Source organism: Anopheles ziemanni, chromosome 3 (assembly GCF_943734765.1).
Source record: "Anopheles ziemanni chromosome 3, idAnoZiCoDA_A2_x.2, whole genome shotgun sequence".
NCBI classification, from domain to species: Eukaryota; Metazoa; Arthropoda; class Insecta; order Diptera; family Culicidae; genus Anopheles; species Anopheles ziemanni.
Window position 1 is genome coordinate 11,438,743 of NC_080706.1, and position 14,871 is coordinate 11,453,613.

The window sequence follows — 14,871 nt, forward strand, 5'->3', positions numbered from 1 at the left end:
TCTAGGACAGCATTCCTATTCATTGTCCGCAAACACGTTTCAGTGCCGGCTGGTTGTGTGGTATTTTGGTAAACGAAAGTTTTTCAAAGCCCGCTGCGATTGGTATAAATAAATTTTCAATATGGTGTCGACTTTCGTGTGCAGCAAATCAAATGCGGCTGTAGGTAAGTGTAGTACTAGCGAGCAGTGAGGTTTCCTGCGGCCAAGGTGCTCCCAATTGAAGAGCAAAATGGTTTTTGCCAACGAAATATTTGCTGACGAAACATTCTTCACAGGTGGACTCATCGCTGCCGAGCTATTGCGCGAGTCCAATCCGATCGAAGTTCGCTGGGGTGATGAAAATGCCATCTCGTATTCCACCCGCACGCTGGCGTGCATCACCAATAACGATGTGCTACGTGCCTTGTCCAGAGCGGCTCCCGCGTTCCGACTGTACGGTGAAACGCCGATCGAGCGAACCCAAATCGATCACTGGCTGACGTACACGCTATCAATGGAGAAGGACCCGTCGGACGAGCTGAAGTATCTGAACAAATGTCTCGGCCCACTGACGTACCTGGTCGCGAACCATCTTACCATTGCCGACCTGGCCGTGTTCAACGAGCTCTACTGTCGCTTCGAAGAGCTGAAAAAGATTGGCATACCAGTGCACGTGCAGCGATGGTACAATTTGATCCTGGCACAGCAGTGCACGAAGTCGGCGTTGCGCAAGTATGAAAGCGAACTTCGTACGGCCATCGCTTCGGCGAAGACGAAGAAGGATCCTTCGCCAGAGAAGGGTGCGGGCGATGCGAAACGTGAGCAGGGCAAATTTGTTGATTTACCCGGGGCTGAGATGGGTAAGGTTATTGTTCGCTTTCCACCGGAAGCGTCCGGCTACCTGCACATCGGACACGCCAAAGCGGCCCTGTTGAATCAGTACTACCAGCAGGCGTTCCAGGGCAAGCTGATCATGCGCTTTGACGATACGAACCCGGCCAAGGAGAATGTCCACTTCGAGCAGGTGATCCTGGAGGACTTGGAGATGCTCCAGATCAAGCCGGATCTCTTTACGCACACGTCGCAGTACTTCGACCTGATGCTGGACTATTGCGTGCAGTTAATCAAGGAGGGCAAGGCGTACGTGGACGATACGGAACCGGAGCAGATGAAGAAGGAGCGCGAAGAGCGCGTCGAGTCGAAGAATCGTAGCAACACTGCCGAGCGTAATCTGCAAATGTGGGCCGAAATGGTGAAAGGGTCGGCCGCTGGGCAGAAGTGCTGCGTGCGTGCTAAGATTGATATGGGCTCCCCGAATGGGTGTATGCGCGATCCAACGATTTATCGGTGCAAAAACGAGCCTCATCCACGCACCGGCACCCAGTATAAGGTGTACCCAACGTACGACTTTGCATGCCCAATCGTGGACGCCATCGAAGACGTAACGCACACGCTACGAACCATGGAGTATCATGACCGTGACGAGCAGTTCTATTGGTTTATTGAAGCACTCGGACTGCGGCGCCCTTACATTTGGGAGTACAGCCGGCTGAACATGACGAACACGGTGCTATCGAAGCGCAAGCTTACCTGGTTCGTGGAGCAAGGCTTGGTCGATGGTTGGGATGATCCACGGTTCCCAACCGTCCGCGGTATTCTGCGCCGGGGCATGACTGTCGAGGGTCTGAGGGAGTTTATCATTGCCCAGGGTTCGAGCAAATCGGTCGTGTTCATGGAATGGGACAAGATTTGGGCGTTTAACAAGAAAGTCATCGACCCGATTGCTCCCCGTTATACGGCGCTCGAGAACGAACAGCGCGTTACGGTGAATGTGGCAGGAGTGCAGCCGGGAACGATGGAAGCGGCAGTTCACCCGAAGAACGCAGAAATTGGCATGAAAACTGTGCACTTTGGTCCACGCGTGCTGATCGACCTGGCTGACGCAAAGGAGCTAAAGGAAGGTGAGAATGCCACGTTCATCAACTGGGGTAACTTGTTGATTACGAAGGTACACAGAGGGGCGGACGGAACGCCCATCTCGGTTGATTCCAAGCCGAACCTGGAGAATAAGGACTACAAGAAAACGCTTAAGCTGACCTGGCTGTGCGAACTGCCCGCGGATCAGTACACACCGACGTACTGCGTGTACTTTGAGCACATCATCAATAAGGCTGTGTTGGCAAGGGACGAAGATTTCAAGAACTACATCGGACATCAAACGAGGGTAGGTTTATGGTCGCCGAAACGAATACTAAATGGCCTCAATCTTCAATTACAATTGGTTGGTTAATTCACTTTCTTCTTTTCGTCCTAGACCGAAGTACCGATGCTGGGCGATCCGGAACTGAAAAAGCTGCGTAAGGGCGATATCATTCAGCTGCAGCGGCGTGGATTCTTCAAGGTGGACCAGCCATATCAGCCGGCCAGCGAGTTCAGTGGCGCCGAAACGCCGATCGTGCTGTTTGCAATCCCCGACGGACACGTCACCGCCGTACCGACCGCAAACGTCCCGAAGAAGGAATCTGCTGGAGAGGTAAGTGCTGTAACTATAATAGGCAACGTAACGATTGGTGGGATTTGGCCGGAATTTATTTTTAAACTCGCACAGCCTCTGGCTAAAAATATCCTTACCACATTTATCGTCCTATTTTTGGCGACATTGGTTAAATGTTCAACAACACTCATGCTTCCTGTATGGAAGATTCGATTGAAATATGTTTGAAAGTGTTTACCGGACCGGAAGAGAAATTTTCCTTGTTATTTTTCAGGGGTTTTATGCCCATGAGCGCCGGGGCTTATCACCTCGAGGGCGTGGGTTCGAAACCAAAACCGGGCCCTCCCCTATACGAGAGGACTGACTATCCACGTACAAAAAAAAGAAAAACTTATATGCACTTAACGAGCAGGCATGACCAAGAGTTCGTTACGCCAAGAAGAAGAAGAAGAAGAAGAACATGTCGGTTTGCTATAAGTTTAATTACCCATATAAGATGTTTTTGGATTTATTGAATTCCTTCTAATTTTTATCCTACTAATTGCTCCCTGGGATGATCGTAGGCCAAACCAAAAATGAACTAAACCCAAATCCAACAAAACATTGTAACTGTTCTAATAAGTGTGTCTCTAGAAATAATTTGCAAAAAATTGGCCATGAAACAATTAGTAAGTAGCTCACAAAATTAGGGTGGGCAAATTAGCAGCATTTTTTTTTGTTGCAGCATTCCTAGGGCAGCAAAATTGGGTCAAGTAATTTTATGAAGTATTTTTTAGCAGCAGAAAGCAGACTTGGTTGGTTAATTCGAGAATGTTTTTAGCGTGAAGTGTTCAAATGAGCAAAGTTTGAATTTACTTTGAAATTTGTTCTCGAAGAACTAATCACGTTTTTCGCCAAAGCATGTTTGATCTCAGTCCACAATGGATACTATATGAAAATGCAAAATAAAACACAAGCAAAAAGAGAATGTTCCGAAGAAAAAAGAGCAGATGAGGTAACCAAGCAACGGGATCCATCGTTTGGTACTAGCTATTAAAATCCGCGACCGTAACCAACACTTCAGGAGAGAAGGGCAGCTAAGATCACTCCCCACTGTCAGTGTGTTGGTGTTGCTCGTGGCAACGCGCGATGCGAATACGCGACCAAAGAGTAACCACCGAGATATGATGGCTGGTTGCGGTTGGATTCGCTTTCCATTCCATCCGGCGAAAGTAATGCTCGCGTGGAGCAGCAGAAGAAGTCGTGCGCGAGTGACACGTTGGTTGCATTGTTGGCGACTGTTGTCAACGTCGTAGTGGACTGCTTTACCACTCGTATATCTTATCTAATGGTGTGATTCTTTCCTGTCAGTAAATCGTGTTCGCTTCGTGTTGAAAATGAAAAAGCTTTTTGACTGTATCAAATACTTTTCGATTACCTTCCACAGAGCAAGAAGTCTAAGCAGACGGCCAAGCCTGCCAACGTAGCTGTTGTGAGCCAACCTGCCGTTGGGGCCGCCGCACTCAACGACTCCATTACCCAGCAAGGCGAAGCGGTGCGCAAATTGAAGGCAGACAAAGCGCCAAAGCCTGATGTCGACGCGGCAGTAAAAGTGCTGCTAGACCTAAAGGCACAGTATAAGGGCGCCACCGGTAGCGATTGGAAACCGGGAGCGGTTGCGTCCGCGGCTCCAGCGACGACGACGACCCCCCAGCCGGCCACGAATGCTGACGCTCTCAACGCGCAGATCACCGAGCAAGGAAATCTGGTGCGCGATTTGAAGGCGCAAAAGGCCCCGAAAGCGGATGTAGATGGTGCGGTGAAGACGCTGTTAGATTTGAAGGCACAATATAAGGCCGCGACGGGAAGCGATTGGAAACCGGGTGCAGCACCTTCGGTGGCGGCAGCAGCAACTCCTCCACCGGCGGCCGGTGCATCGAACGCCGAGGTGTTGAATACTAAAATCACGGAGCAGGGTAACCTTGTGCGTGATTTGAAGACGAAAAAGGCTCCGAAGGCGGACATTGATGGAGCGGTAAAAACCCTCCTGGATCTGAAAGCACAATACAAAGCGGCCACGGGAAGCGAGTGGAAACCGGGAGCGGCAGTGACGGCGGCACCACTGAAACAAGCCAATTCCTCCACCTCGACCGTCACGGGCGGCTCGGTGAGTGAAATCAACGATAAAATCGTTGCCCAGGGTGATCTGGTGCGAGATCTTAAAGCGAAGAAGGCCCCGAAGGCGGACGTGGACGCGCAGGTGAAGACGTTGCTCGATCTTAAGGCTCAGTATAAGACGGCAGCGGGAAGCGATTGGAAACCGGGCTGCGTGGTCGTAAAGGAAGAGGTTCCCAAGCCACAAGGCCTTAGTGGAGAGGCGGATCTGCTGGCTCAGATTGCCACCCAGGGTGAACAGGTGCGTACGCTCAAGTCAAACAAAGCCGACAAGGCTTCCGTCGACGCGGCCGTAGCGGTGCTGCTTAAACTGAAGGCCGACTACAAGACGCTCACGGGCAAGGATTGGAAGCCGGGCACGACAGTGACACCAGCTGCCGTCAAGAAGGAAGGAAAGGAAAACATGTCCCCCAGCGGGCAACAGCAAGCAGATGAGAAGGGTGCGCTGGCGGAGAAGATCACCAAGCAGGGAGATACAGTGCGTACGCTCAAGGCTGGCGGTGCACCGAAGCCCGAAATCGATGCGGCCGTCAAGACGTTGCTCGACTTGAAGGCGGAGTACAAGAAGCTTACCGGGGCGGACTACGTTCCACCTGGTGGTGGTGCCGGGGCCGGGGGTCGGGCACAATCGACGAAACCATCCGGTGGAGCAGCGAAGAAAGAGGCCAAACCAAAGGCGGATCAAAAACCCAAACAGGAGCAGAAACCCTCGAAGGACTCGGATGGCGCGGGTGGTGGATCGAAGAAGCAAACTCGCCTGGGGCTCGAGGCAACCAAGGAGGACAACCTGCCCGACTGGTACTCGCAGGTGATCACGAAGGGTGAGATGATCGAGTACTACGACGTGTCCGGGTGCTACATCCTTCGCCATTGGTCGTTCGCCATCTGGAAGGCGATCCGTAACTGGTTCGATGCGGAAATTACGCGCCTCGGCGTGAAGGAATGCTACTTCCCGATCTTTGTCTCGCGAGCCGCCCTGGAACGCGAGAAGACGCACATCGCCGACTTTGCGCCGGAGGTGGCTTGGGTCACGAAGAGTGGCGATTCGGAGCTAGCCGAACCGATCGCGGTGCGCCCGACGTCCGAGACGGTCATGTACCCGGCGTACGCCAAGTGGATCCAGTCGTATCGTGATCTGCCGATTCGGTTGAACCAGTGGAACAATGTTGTGGTAAGTATTTTATCAGAGTTATTACATTACTGTGCTTAAAATGTCTTTCAAAGAATCAAAGAACGAAAACTATAGACATGTCCCCATGGGAATTGTGGTTCAATATCCTAGAACAGGGGTCGGCAAAGTGCGGCCCGCGGGCCAAATCCGGCCCGCCAAATGATTTTATCCGGCCCGTAAGAATATGTTGGTGTTAATATTTTTTCCCAATTTTTATCGGATTTGCCAGGTTTGTTTTCTTCCCAAAAATGAAGATGAAAATTGTATAACGAAGTGGTCCTGTATGTTTATCGATAACATTTTAAATATCTTTTTCCACTTTTTATGTAACTTTGCTATTAAGAAAGTTCCTCTCTCCATTACAAAGGGTTTGAAAACATTAAAGCATCGTTTAAAGTATCCGGCCCGCGCCTTCGGTTTCTCTTAAATCGGTCAAATTTATCTGAATATTTTGATGCAAAGATGAGATTAGACAATTTGTTCATATTTAATGCAAAAATTCACGCACCCTGTATTTTTAGTTTTTCGTCCTCTTTTTGCGTTAAAAGATTCGAGCTTTATATGTATAAAAAGCGGCACTACAGATGAGGAGTTTTAATTGCGTTCGCTTATCGTCTATATTTTTATTTTCTTTTCCTTGTCCGGCGCGGTAGCGCTGGGAGTTTAAGCATCCACAGCCGTTCCTGCGCACCCGTGAGTTCCTCTGGCAGGAGGGCCACACGGCGTTCGCGTCCAAGCAGGAAGCGGACGAGGAAGTGCTCACGATTCTGGACCTGTACGCGAAGGTGTACACCGACCTGCTGGCCATACCGGTCGTGAAGGGGCGCAAGACGGAGAAGGAGAAGTTCGCCGGTGGTGACTACACGACCACGGTCGAGGCGTACATTTCAGCGTCCGGGCGCGCGATCCAGGGTGCCACCAGCCACCACCTGGGCCAGAACTTTTCGCGCATGTTCGACATCGTGTACGAGCATCCGGAAACGAAGGAGAAAGAGTACGTGTACCAGAACTCGTGGGGCATTACGACGCGCACGATCGGCGTCATGATCATGGTGCACGCGGACAACCAGGGTCTGGTGTTGCCACCGCACGTCGCCTGCATCCAGGTGGTGATCGTACCGTGCGGCATTACGGCCACGACGACGGACGAGGAGCGGCGCAAGCTGACGGACAGCTGCCGCGAGCTGGAGCGTGCGATCGTGGCCGCCGGCATCCGGTGCGAGGGTGACTACCGGGATAACTATTCGCCCGGCTGGAAGTATAACCACTGGGAGCTGAAGGGTGTGCCAGTGCGCGTCGAGTTGGGCTTCAAGGATCTGCAGAACGATCAGTTTGTGGCGGTGCGGCGCGACAACGGTGCCAAGTTGACGGTGAAGCGGGGTCAGGCCGCCACCGAGCTGCCGAAGCTGCTCGAAACCATCCACGGCAGCATGTACGATCGGGCCGACCGCGATCTGCGCGAGCACACCAAGGTCACCAAGCAGTGGCCGGAGTTCCTGCAGTTCCTCGAGGCGAAGAACATCATTATGGCACCGTTCTGTGGCGAGATTGCTTGCGAGGAACGCATCAAGGCGGAGAGTGCCAGAGACGATGCTGAGGCGGAGGCGGGTGCACCGGCGATGGGCGCTAAATCGCTCTGCATTCCGTTCGAACAGCCGGCCAAGATCGATCCCAAGAACGACAAGTGTGTCCATCCGGCTTGTGGTAGAGCGGCCAAATTCTATACCCTCTTCGGTCGAAGTTACTAGAAAGCGCGAACCTGTTTGTTACTTGTACCGTCGATGTCCTTCAAAATGTTCGACTAAGCTCAACCAACCTAGTTCTATGTGTGCTTTTGTCCTCTGATACGATAAATAAACTAAAGCGAAATTTGAATAATTTAATCCATCTTCCTTTAAATGCTTTAAGAACGAAATTTTACGAAAATGAGAAATACGATCCCGAAGAACAGCGTACCGTACAGTCCATCCACAATGATGACTGCGAAAAGTAAGAGTGATGTTATACGCAGAAATAATTTTTTTTTTACCTGCTTTCGAATTTCCATAAATCATACGGGTTGTTTTCTTGATGGATATACTTCGAAGAAAATTTAAAGTTTCCTTTTATAAGAACTGCCAAAAAATTAAAAAGGTATTACGATAAGTACTAAGGCTGAGGAACTGGCGTGTGGATACTGTAAATTCAAATTGTTCTTGCTTAATTACTCTTTTTTAATTTTTTAAACAGGAGAAATATGCCACACATTTGAAAAAAAGGTCGTCGATTATTTTCATGAAAATTATCAATCATCATAATTATAATTAAAACAGCATACCATCCAGCATACCTCAAAACCGATCCCCGAGAATTCAATTTTCATTGATGCTGAAATCGAGTTTTCGTACCAGGGCACAAGAACCACTTGGAGGTAACACGCGCGGGACCCAAACCATACCTTAGTCTCTTTTTACCTTGCGGCTACCTATGGTAGTCGCAGTGTGTCTTTCTATTTTGATCCGACCTCCTCCATAATTGCTCCACCACCTCATGCGATCCTGGTAGCGCAACGGACGTTACCGAGCTCCACCAAAAGAATGAAAAATGGTTGTCATCAAGGTGTGGGAATGCGCGCGACAGTCATCAGGTTTTTTTTTTAATAAAACACAGAATAGCACCAGTTTTTTTTTTGTCGTAGAATTTATATTAGCCCCAGTTTATTACAAATATCAGCGCCATAAAGTGGACAGCTTCTTGCAGTGCGTCCTTTTCTTCTTGCCCCCGGTTGCGTTACAAACGTTAAATCGCTATGTTTCATAATGCATCTGTTTTTCCTTGTTGTGGTTGGTTTTTTGCTGCTGTTGTTTTGTATCATTAGCTGCTGTTTTGCAAACTTTTGCTTAAATTAATTTACTTCTGCAATGCAGTGCCATTTCAGGGTTTTCCTTCTATATATTTAGTGTTTTTCTGTTTTCGTTATGTTGCTCCCATTTCGCCATGCGCCATTTAATTTTCTATAAGTGAGTCCGCGCACCGCTCCCTCCCCCTTTGCTACTCGTATTCATTAGTATTACTCCTTCTATAATCCCGTTTCTTTCTCTTTACCTCTCCCGCTTGATCGTCTCTTTGATGGAAACGGATAATAATATATAATTCTTACAGCTTAACTTATCGAACGTTTACATTTAGCTTCACTGCACTGCTGCCGGATGCGGGCCGGTTCAGTGTATCCTTTGATGCGGCCCACCACGATAATTCGTCCCCGTTCCCACGGGACGTGTCCCGGACTGCAGCGCAAGTTTTGTCCAAGTAGACACGGAAAAAATAAATCCCATCAGTATTCTTCTATTGCCCGCTTGTTTGCGTTGTGTTTCTCGAAGGATTGTACCTCTCCGGGACGGCGGGACAAAGCCGTCCGAGACACATAATTATCTAGTTTTTTTTTTTGCGGTGAGAGAGAGAGAGAGAAAGAGAGACGCGGATGAAGCTGCGGAAATTGGAAAATTGTAACGTTTTCGTTTCTTGTAGTTGCTGGTATTTTTCTCAGTGGTGTTGTGCTTGTTTGATTTCTTATGTACGATCAATGTGTAATTTGCGCTCTTTGGCGGGAAGTGACCCAGCGGTTCCGGGTCGTTGGTGCATGTATGAGTGTTTGTTTTTGCTAGGCGAAAAAGTCGTTGTGTTTGCTAAAAGACCTTAACATGAAAATCCTTCCTTCGTGTGTGACTGGTAGATGCTTATGCATAATGGTAAAATGATGAAAAACAACTGGATTACAGTTCATTTAAATAGGCATAGGCAATACACTTGGAATTGGTAGAGAAAAAGTGATAAAGTGTAGAGGAAGGGAAAGGTATTATTCGGTACATCGGTTTTTGTTTTGTCTTCACCCTATTATTGTTTTTTCTCCCATTTGAGATGAAGAGGATTAGGTGTTGTCCTCCGGTGACGCTTTCGACTGCTGGTGGTGATCCACCACCACATCGTCATCATCATCATGATGATCGTCCATCTTGTCGTGCTGCTGTTGATGATGATGATGATGGAGATCATGCTGCTGTTGCTGTTGTTGATGATGATGGTGTTGGTGAAGGTGCAGCTCTGAAGGAAGATGATGCTGATGGTGGTTGTTTTCCTCCAGATTTACTTGATGATGATGATGATGATGATGATGAAGTTCACTTTCGTGGTGTGGATCGGTTGCCATCGGGTGTACCGGCTCGTTGGCCGGCACCCCACCATTGGCAGCCGTTGGGCAGCCGGGATTACCCTCACTTGCCCCCCTTCCGTCAACAACATCGTTGAAGTGTTCATCTTCCTGGTGGTGCTCGTCGACGAGGATCGTTTGTGGTTCCATGTCAACCGAGGCAGCCCCATCAACTTCGGCCGAAGCCAACGGTACGTCGATCGGCGGAAGGGGCCGTAGCGGCTTTATCTTGGCATGCTCCGTTTTCACCAGTTCTCGTAACTCGTCCTACGGAGCGAAACAATTCAGACCATTAGAGCTGCTATCCCTGTACGGGATTGGGGCGAGCAAGCTTTTCTACTTACACCCCAGCCGAGCTGATCTGCTAGGAAGAAACAGCCATCGTCGCAGTTGCCCGTCCAGGCTACGTCACGGCGGTTTCCGGGCAGATCGAAGCACAGCCCCTCGCCGAACATCATCGAGCGGATGAAACCGAAGCTGCCACCGCCAACCTTGTCCCGGTTGATCAGCAACCGGACGCAGTCGTCATTCACGTATTCCACCAGCGACGCGAACGGCTGCACTGTCAGCGAGGTGCCCATGATGATTAGCAGGTCGCACTCGGCAAAGTCCCGATGGGGCAACATGTGAAACCGTTCCGGGAGGCCCTCGCCGAAGAACACAATGTCCGGCTTGATGACCCCGCCGCACGGGCAGGTCGGGACTTCGTCGGCAAAGATTTTTTCTGCAAAGGCGTGAGAGGATGAACGATACGGAAGAGAAAATTTAACAGAACTATTATTTATCAAGCCCTTTTAACTGCCCTACGTTAAGAGTCTGCATTAAATATACGAGTTAAAGTGAAACACCATTTGTAAATGATAATTTTTTTTTTGAAAACAAAGCATGCTTAGCAACGGACAAATGTTTTAAATTGTAAAAAAAGAACATAGCAAACAGTGCAGACGGGGGTCCGCGACAGCTGAGCGGTAGCGCCGGTTAGAAAATCGGCCCATGAGCGCCGGGGCTCACCACCTCGACGGCGTGGGTTCGAATCCCAACCGAGACCCTCCCCCGTACGAGAGGACTGACGACAACACGAACAACAGGGAAACAAGTCTCGTAAGCCCTTAACGGGCAGGCATGACCAAGAGGTCGTTACGCCAAGAAGAAGAAGAAAAAGTGCAGACGGTATTGCTTTCGTCCGTTTTATCAAATAACAAATTAAATGATTTAAAATTTATACTGTGGTCATGAGTTCTCAACGGCCTATGAGATTGTTTCCCTTAGTTCTTTTACATACAAAACAAAAGATAAATCAGGCCCCTGTGTCTGTAAAACACCCGCGAAAACTAAAACCTCGTGTTAGCTCGTGGTAAAACCATACGCACCTTTTACAAACTCCAGACTGTAGGCCGTCTTGCACTGGAGACAGTGGTTGGTGTAGAACGTTCCGTGTGCTTCGACAATTTTTTCCTCGTTAATACCCGCAATGCGTTCGAGCGTGTCGATGTTTTGCGTATAGTGGCGCACCAGCAGTCCCTTCTGCTCGAGCAGACGAACAAAGTAGTGCGACGGCGTTGGCTTGAAGGTGCCCGGGTACAGTTCCTTCGCGAGCGTGAAGAACGGTTTGGGGTTCTGGTAGAGATACTCCAGCTCGAAGATGGCCTGCGGGTACGGTAGATTGTACTTCATCAGATTGTTGTACAATCCGGTGTCCGGTGAGCGAAAGTCGGGAATGCCTGCCGCTGAAGGGGGGGAAACAAAGGGGAGATGCATCAAAATAAAGTCAACTGGGCTGGGAGAGCATGTCGACCCCTTGTCGGGTTTTCACTCACACGTTGATATGCCGGCACCGACCATGGTGACGATCTTTTTGAAGCCACCATTTTTCCAATGCTTCAGCACCCCGTCGATGTCGACCGTATCGAGCACCCGCCGGGGCGGAGCACCACCCGAACCGTCCTTATCGTCGAACCCGTCGGCTGTATAGAAACCCAGCTTGTCGGACAAATACTGTCGTATTCGCTCGATGCTGATCGATTCTGAACGGTACGGATCCTCGCCTTCGTCCTCGCTGTCGTCGTATTGTTGGAAGTCCGGTACGCCGTGCGGCTGTGTCGGCCCATTTACGATCGAAGCGGGCGGCGATGGGCCTATTGTTGTTATGGTCGGGTCTGAGGCGGGCTCCGTAAGCGCAACGGATGCACCAGCGATGGCCGAGGCAGCCGCTGGAACAGTGGACGAAGCGGCGGCAACGGCCGCTGCGGCTGCTGCCGCCGTTACAAGCGTCGATGTCGCATCACAATCGGGTACTCCGCCACCTCCGCCAATACAGTGCAGCAGTGAGGTGGGATGTGATGGCGACGGTGCTGCTACTGCTGGCTGCTGCTCGTCGGACATTCCGACTGAACCACGGTCACCGACGGCAAATCGGTGCACACTCTGAGATAGCGTACGAGCGACGTTATTGAACTGTTCTATCGTGAAAATGAACGGTACTCGGAGCGTGGATGCCGTTGCAGCGACTGTTTTTCCAACCAGACAAACCAACAAACGTTTACGTTTACCACGGAGGAAATCTACACACTTTCCCGATGTCAACTGCGCTTGAATATTTTCGTCTTTTTTTCGAAGAAACTCATATGGAATGACGTTTCATTGACGCGAGCAAGCGAGCAGTGTTGCCAAAAGGGTTTGGGATCGATATCAGCGTAGCACAACGCAAACGTTGGCGTGGATGACAAAATCAGGCACGATAAATCTGAAAAGATTTTTTTGTGTTTTGTGTATCCGACATTAAAACACAACAGACATATTTTTGTTGAGTTATAGCAATTAATTGACATCCATTCCGTTTGCAAGGCTTTTTAAAAAATTACCCATATTTTCTTTGATGTTAATCAAGGCTGTCAAAAGAGTTGTCAAATTCTAGAGATTCTCGTACAAACATGTACGACGTCTTGCGCATCCAGGTTTTACGTTATTAAACATTTGAACCCAGCGTTAACATCGCGTAATGTAATAGTGAATCGATAGAATATGCAGGACTGATGATCCTCGAACACAATTGGTTTTGGTGAAAGTAAGCACGAGTAAAGGGTTGTTCAGAAAGATTCAAGAACCAAAGTTCACTATCAAAACACAGGAAGGAAGAAAAGCGCCAAATATTTACGTCGCACTCATCGGAGAGCTCGTCAAAGGAAAACAACAACACGGTTCGATCGTGAATTTAACAAATTCCGTTTTGCGGAAAACTTTTCAATCTAACCCTGATCGACGATGGCCCAAATGGAGAAATCCCTTCAGTCCGTTTCAACGGTTGAAGAGGAGGAAGATTGTGGACCATTGTTGATCGGTAAACTAGAGGTAAGAGATCAAGTTCTTTCTATGATGTGGACCAGGCAGTCGTCACATTTTTATTGTTATTTCACTTGCAGGGTAATGGAATTACAAACGGAGATATCAAAAAGCTTGCCGAAGCCGGATTTCACACTGTCGAAGCGGTTGCGTTTGCCCCGAAAAAGCAGCTCCTAGCGATCAAGGGAATTTCCGAAGCGAAAGCGGACAAAATCCTGCAGGAAGCAACGAAGCACGTCCCGATGGGTTTCACCACAGCCACCGAGTACCATCAGAAGCGTTCGGAAATCATTCAGCTAACAACCGGCTCGAAGGAACTGGACAAACTGCTCGGCGGTGGCATCGAGACCGGCAGCATCACGGAGATCTTCGGGGAGTTTCGTACCGGCAAGACACAACTCTGCCACACGCTTGCCGTCACCTGCCAGCTGCCGGTGAGCCAAAACGGTGGCGAAGGAAAGTGCCTCTACATCGACACGGAGGGTACGTTTCGGCCGGAGCGATTACTGGCCACCGCGGAACGGTACAAGCTCGTCGGAGCCGACGTGCTGGACAATGTGGCCTACGCGCGAGCCTACAATACCGACCATCAGATGCAGCTGCTCATGATGGCCTCGGCGATGATGGTGGAATCACGGTACGCGCTCATTATCGTGGACAGTGCCACCAGCCTCTACCGGACGGACTACTGTGGGCGGGGGGAACTAGCAGCCCGGCAGGGACATCTGGCCAAGTTTCTGCGTATGCTGCTTCGACTGGCGGACGAGTTCGGGGTTGCGGTTCTGATCACGAACCAGGTAGTAGCGCAGGTCGACGGTGCAGCCATGTTTAATCCGGATCCGAAGAAACCGATCGGTGGCAACATCATAGCGCATGCGTCCACCACTCGGTTGTATCTGCGCAAGGGGCGGGGTGAGACGAGAATCTGCAAAATCTACGACTCACCGTGCTTAGCGGAAAGTGAGGCAACGTTCGCGATCAACCCGGACGGAATCGGTGACGCCAAGGAGTAGTTTTATAAACGATTTTTAACAAGGAGAAACTACTGCCCATTTACAAGTGTGAATATTTGTGTTAAGATAGACATTAAGATACGTTTTATATATTTTTCAAGAATATATTTGAAATGGGAAGAAATATACGTAATGGAAAGCTCATTTGTAAACTGTTTTTTCGCGCCGTTTGTATTGAAATCTCCGTTGTTGTGACGTACCCGAAAACCGGCTGCTACGATTGGTGGAAGCTACGAAAGATACCTTCTACCTGTAATGCGATCCTGTTAGAAAACAAGCCCACTTTGATCTCAGGCTCCTGATAGGTGGATGCGTGGGGAAAATCCACAGGAAATCTATAGGAGATACCTGCTATCAGTCCTCGACCCTGTTTATAAAATTGTTCCGGTTTGATCGAGAGCAAAATTTATCTTTCACGCCACGAACATTTCGTATCACTTGTGGACTTCGTCAGGCTGTGAAATCGAAAAAAAACCATCAAATCCTTTTTTTCTCAAATACATTGGGGGACTCTTTCGAAATAAATCGTTGGTTT

The 14,871-nt window shown here is 49.5% G+C and overlaps 3 protein-coding genes across 3 annotated transcripts; 2 read left to right on the forward strand and 1 right to left on the reverse strand.

Annotated features, from left to right (window-relative positions):
- Positions 1 to 42: 42 nt before the first annotated feature.
- Positions 43 to 7,675, forward strand: LOC131290059 (bifunctional glutamate/proline--tRNA ligase). Its single transcript, XM_058319438.1, has 5 exons — positions 43 to 164; positions 276 to 2,203; positions 2,294 to 2,512; positions 3,900 to 5,798; positions 6,452 to 7,675. The coding sequence occupies exons 1-5, from the start codon at positions 122 to 124 to the stop codon at positions 7,544 to 7,546; spliced, it is 5,184 nt and encodes a 1,727-aa protein (XP_058175421.1). The 5' UTR covers positions 43 to 121; the 3' UTR covers positions 7,547 to 7,675.
- A 1,992-nt stretch (positions 7,676 to 9,667) lies between these two features.
- LOC131286590 (NAD-dependent protein deacetylase sirtuin-2-like) lies at positions 9,668 to 12,556 on the reverse strand. Its single transcript, XM_058315568.1, has 4 exons — positions 11,802 to 12,556; positions 11,355 to 11,711; positions 10,329 to 10,708; positions 9,668 to 10,251 (listed from the first exon to the last, which is right to left on the reverse strand). The coding sequence occupies exons 1-4, from the start codon at positions 12,364 to 12,366 to the stop codon at positions 9,706 to 9,708; spliced, it is 1,848 nt and encodes a 615-aa protein (XP_058171551.1). The 5' UTR covers positions 12,367 to 12,556; the 3' UTR covers positions 9,668 to 9,705.
- Positions 12,557 to 13,204: 648 nt separating this feature from the next.
- Positions 13,205 to 14,421, forward strand: LOC131286229 (DNA repair protein RAD51 homolog 1). Its single transcript, XM_058315157.1, has 2 exons — positions 13,205 to 13,332; positions 13,404 to 14,421. Exons 1-2 carry the CDS (start codon positions 13,246 to 13,248, stop codon positions 14,334 to 14,336), a joined length of 1,020 nt encoding a protein of 339 aa, XP_058171140.1. The 5' UTR covers positions 13,205 to 13,245; the 3' UTR covers positions 14,337 to 14,421.
- The last annotated feature ends 450 nt before the right edge of the window (positions 14,422 to 14,871 follow it).

What these genes read in the sequence shown, in the direction of transcription:
- LOC131286229 (XM_058315157.1), top strand. Translation starts at nt 13,246, where the DNA reads ATGGCCCAAATGGAGAAATCCCTTCAGTCCGTTTCAACGGTTGAAGAG. An exon ending in TGTTGATCGGTAAACTAGAG is followed by an intron (nt 13,333 to 13,403) that starts GTAAGAGATCAA and finishes TTTCACTTGCAG; the next exon opens with GGTAATGGAATTACAAACGG.
- LOC131286590 (XM_058315568.1), bottom strand. Translation starts at nt 12,366, where the DNA reads ATGTCCGACGAGCAGCAGCCAGCAGTAGCAGCACCGTCGCCATCACAT. An exon ending in CAGTCTGGAGTTTGTAAAAG is followed by an intron (nt 10,709 to 11,354) that starts GTGCGTATGGTT and finishes ACGCCTTTGCAG; the next exon opens with AAAAAATCTTTGCCGACGAA. An exon ending in CAGATCAGCTCGGCTGGGGT is followed by an intron (nt 10,252 to 10,328) that starts GTAAGTAGAAAA and finishes TTCGCTCCGTAG; the next exon opens with GACGAGTTACGAGAACTGGT.
- LOC131290059 (XM_058319438.1), top strand. Translation starts at nt 122, where the DNA reads ATGGTGTCGACTTTCGTGTGCAGCAAATCAAATGCGGCTGTAG. An exon ending in AGAAGGAATCTGCTGGAGAG is followed by an intron (nt 2,513 to 3,899) that starts GTAAGTGCTGTA and finishes TACCTTCCACAG; the next exon opens with AGCAAGAAGTCTAAGCAGAC. An exon ending in ACCAGTGGAACAATGTTGTG is followed by an intron (nt 5,799 to 6,451) that starts GTAAGTATTTTA and finishes CCGGCGCGGTAG; the next exon opens with CGCTGGGAGTTTAAGCATCC.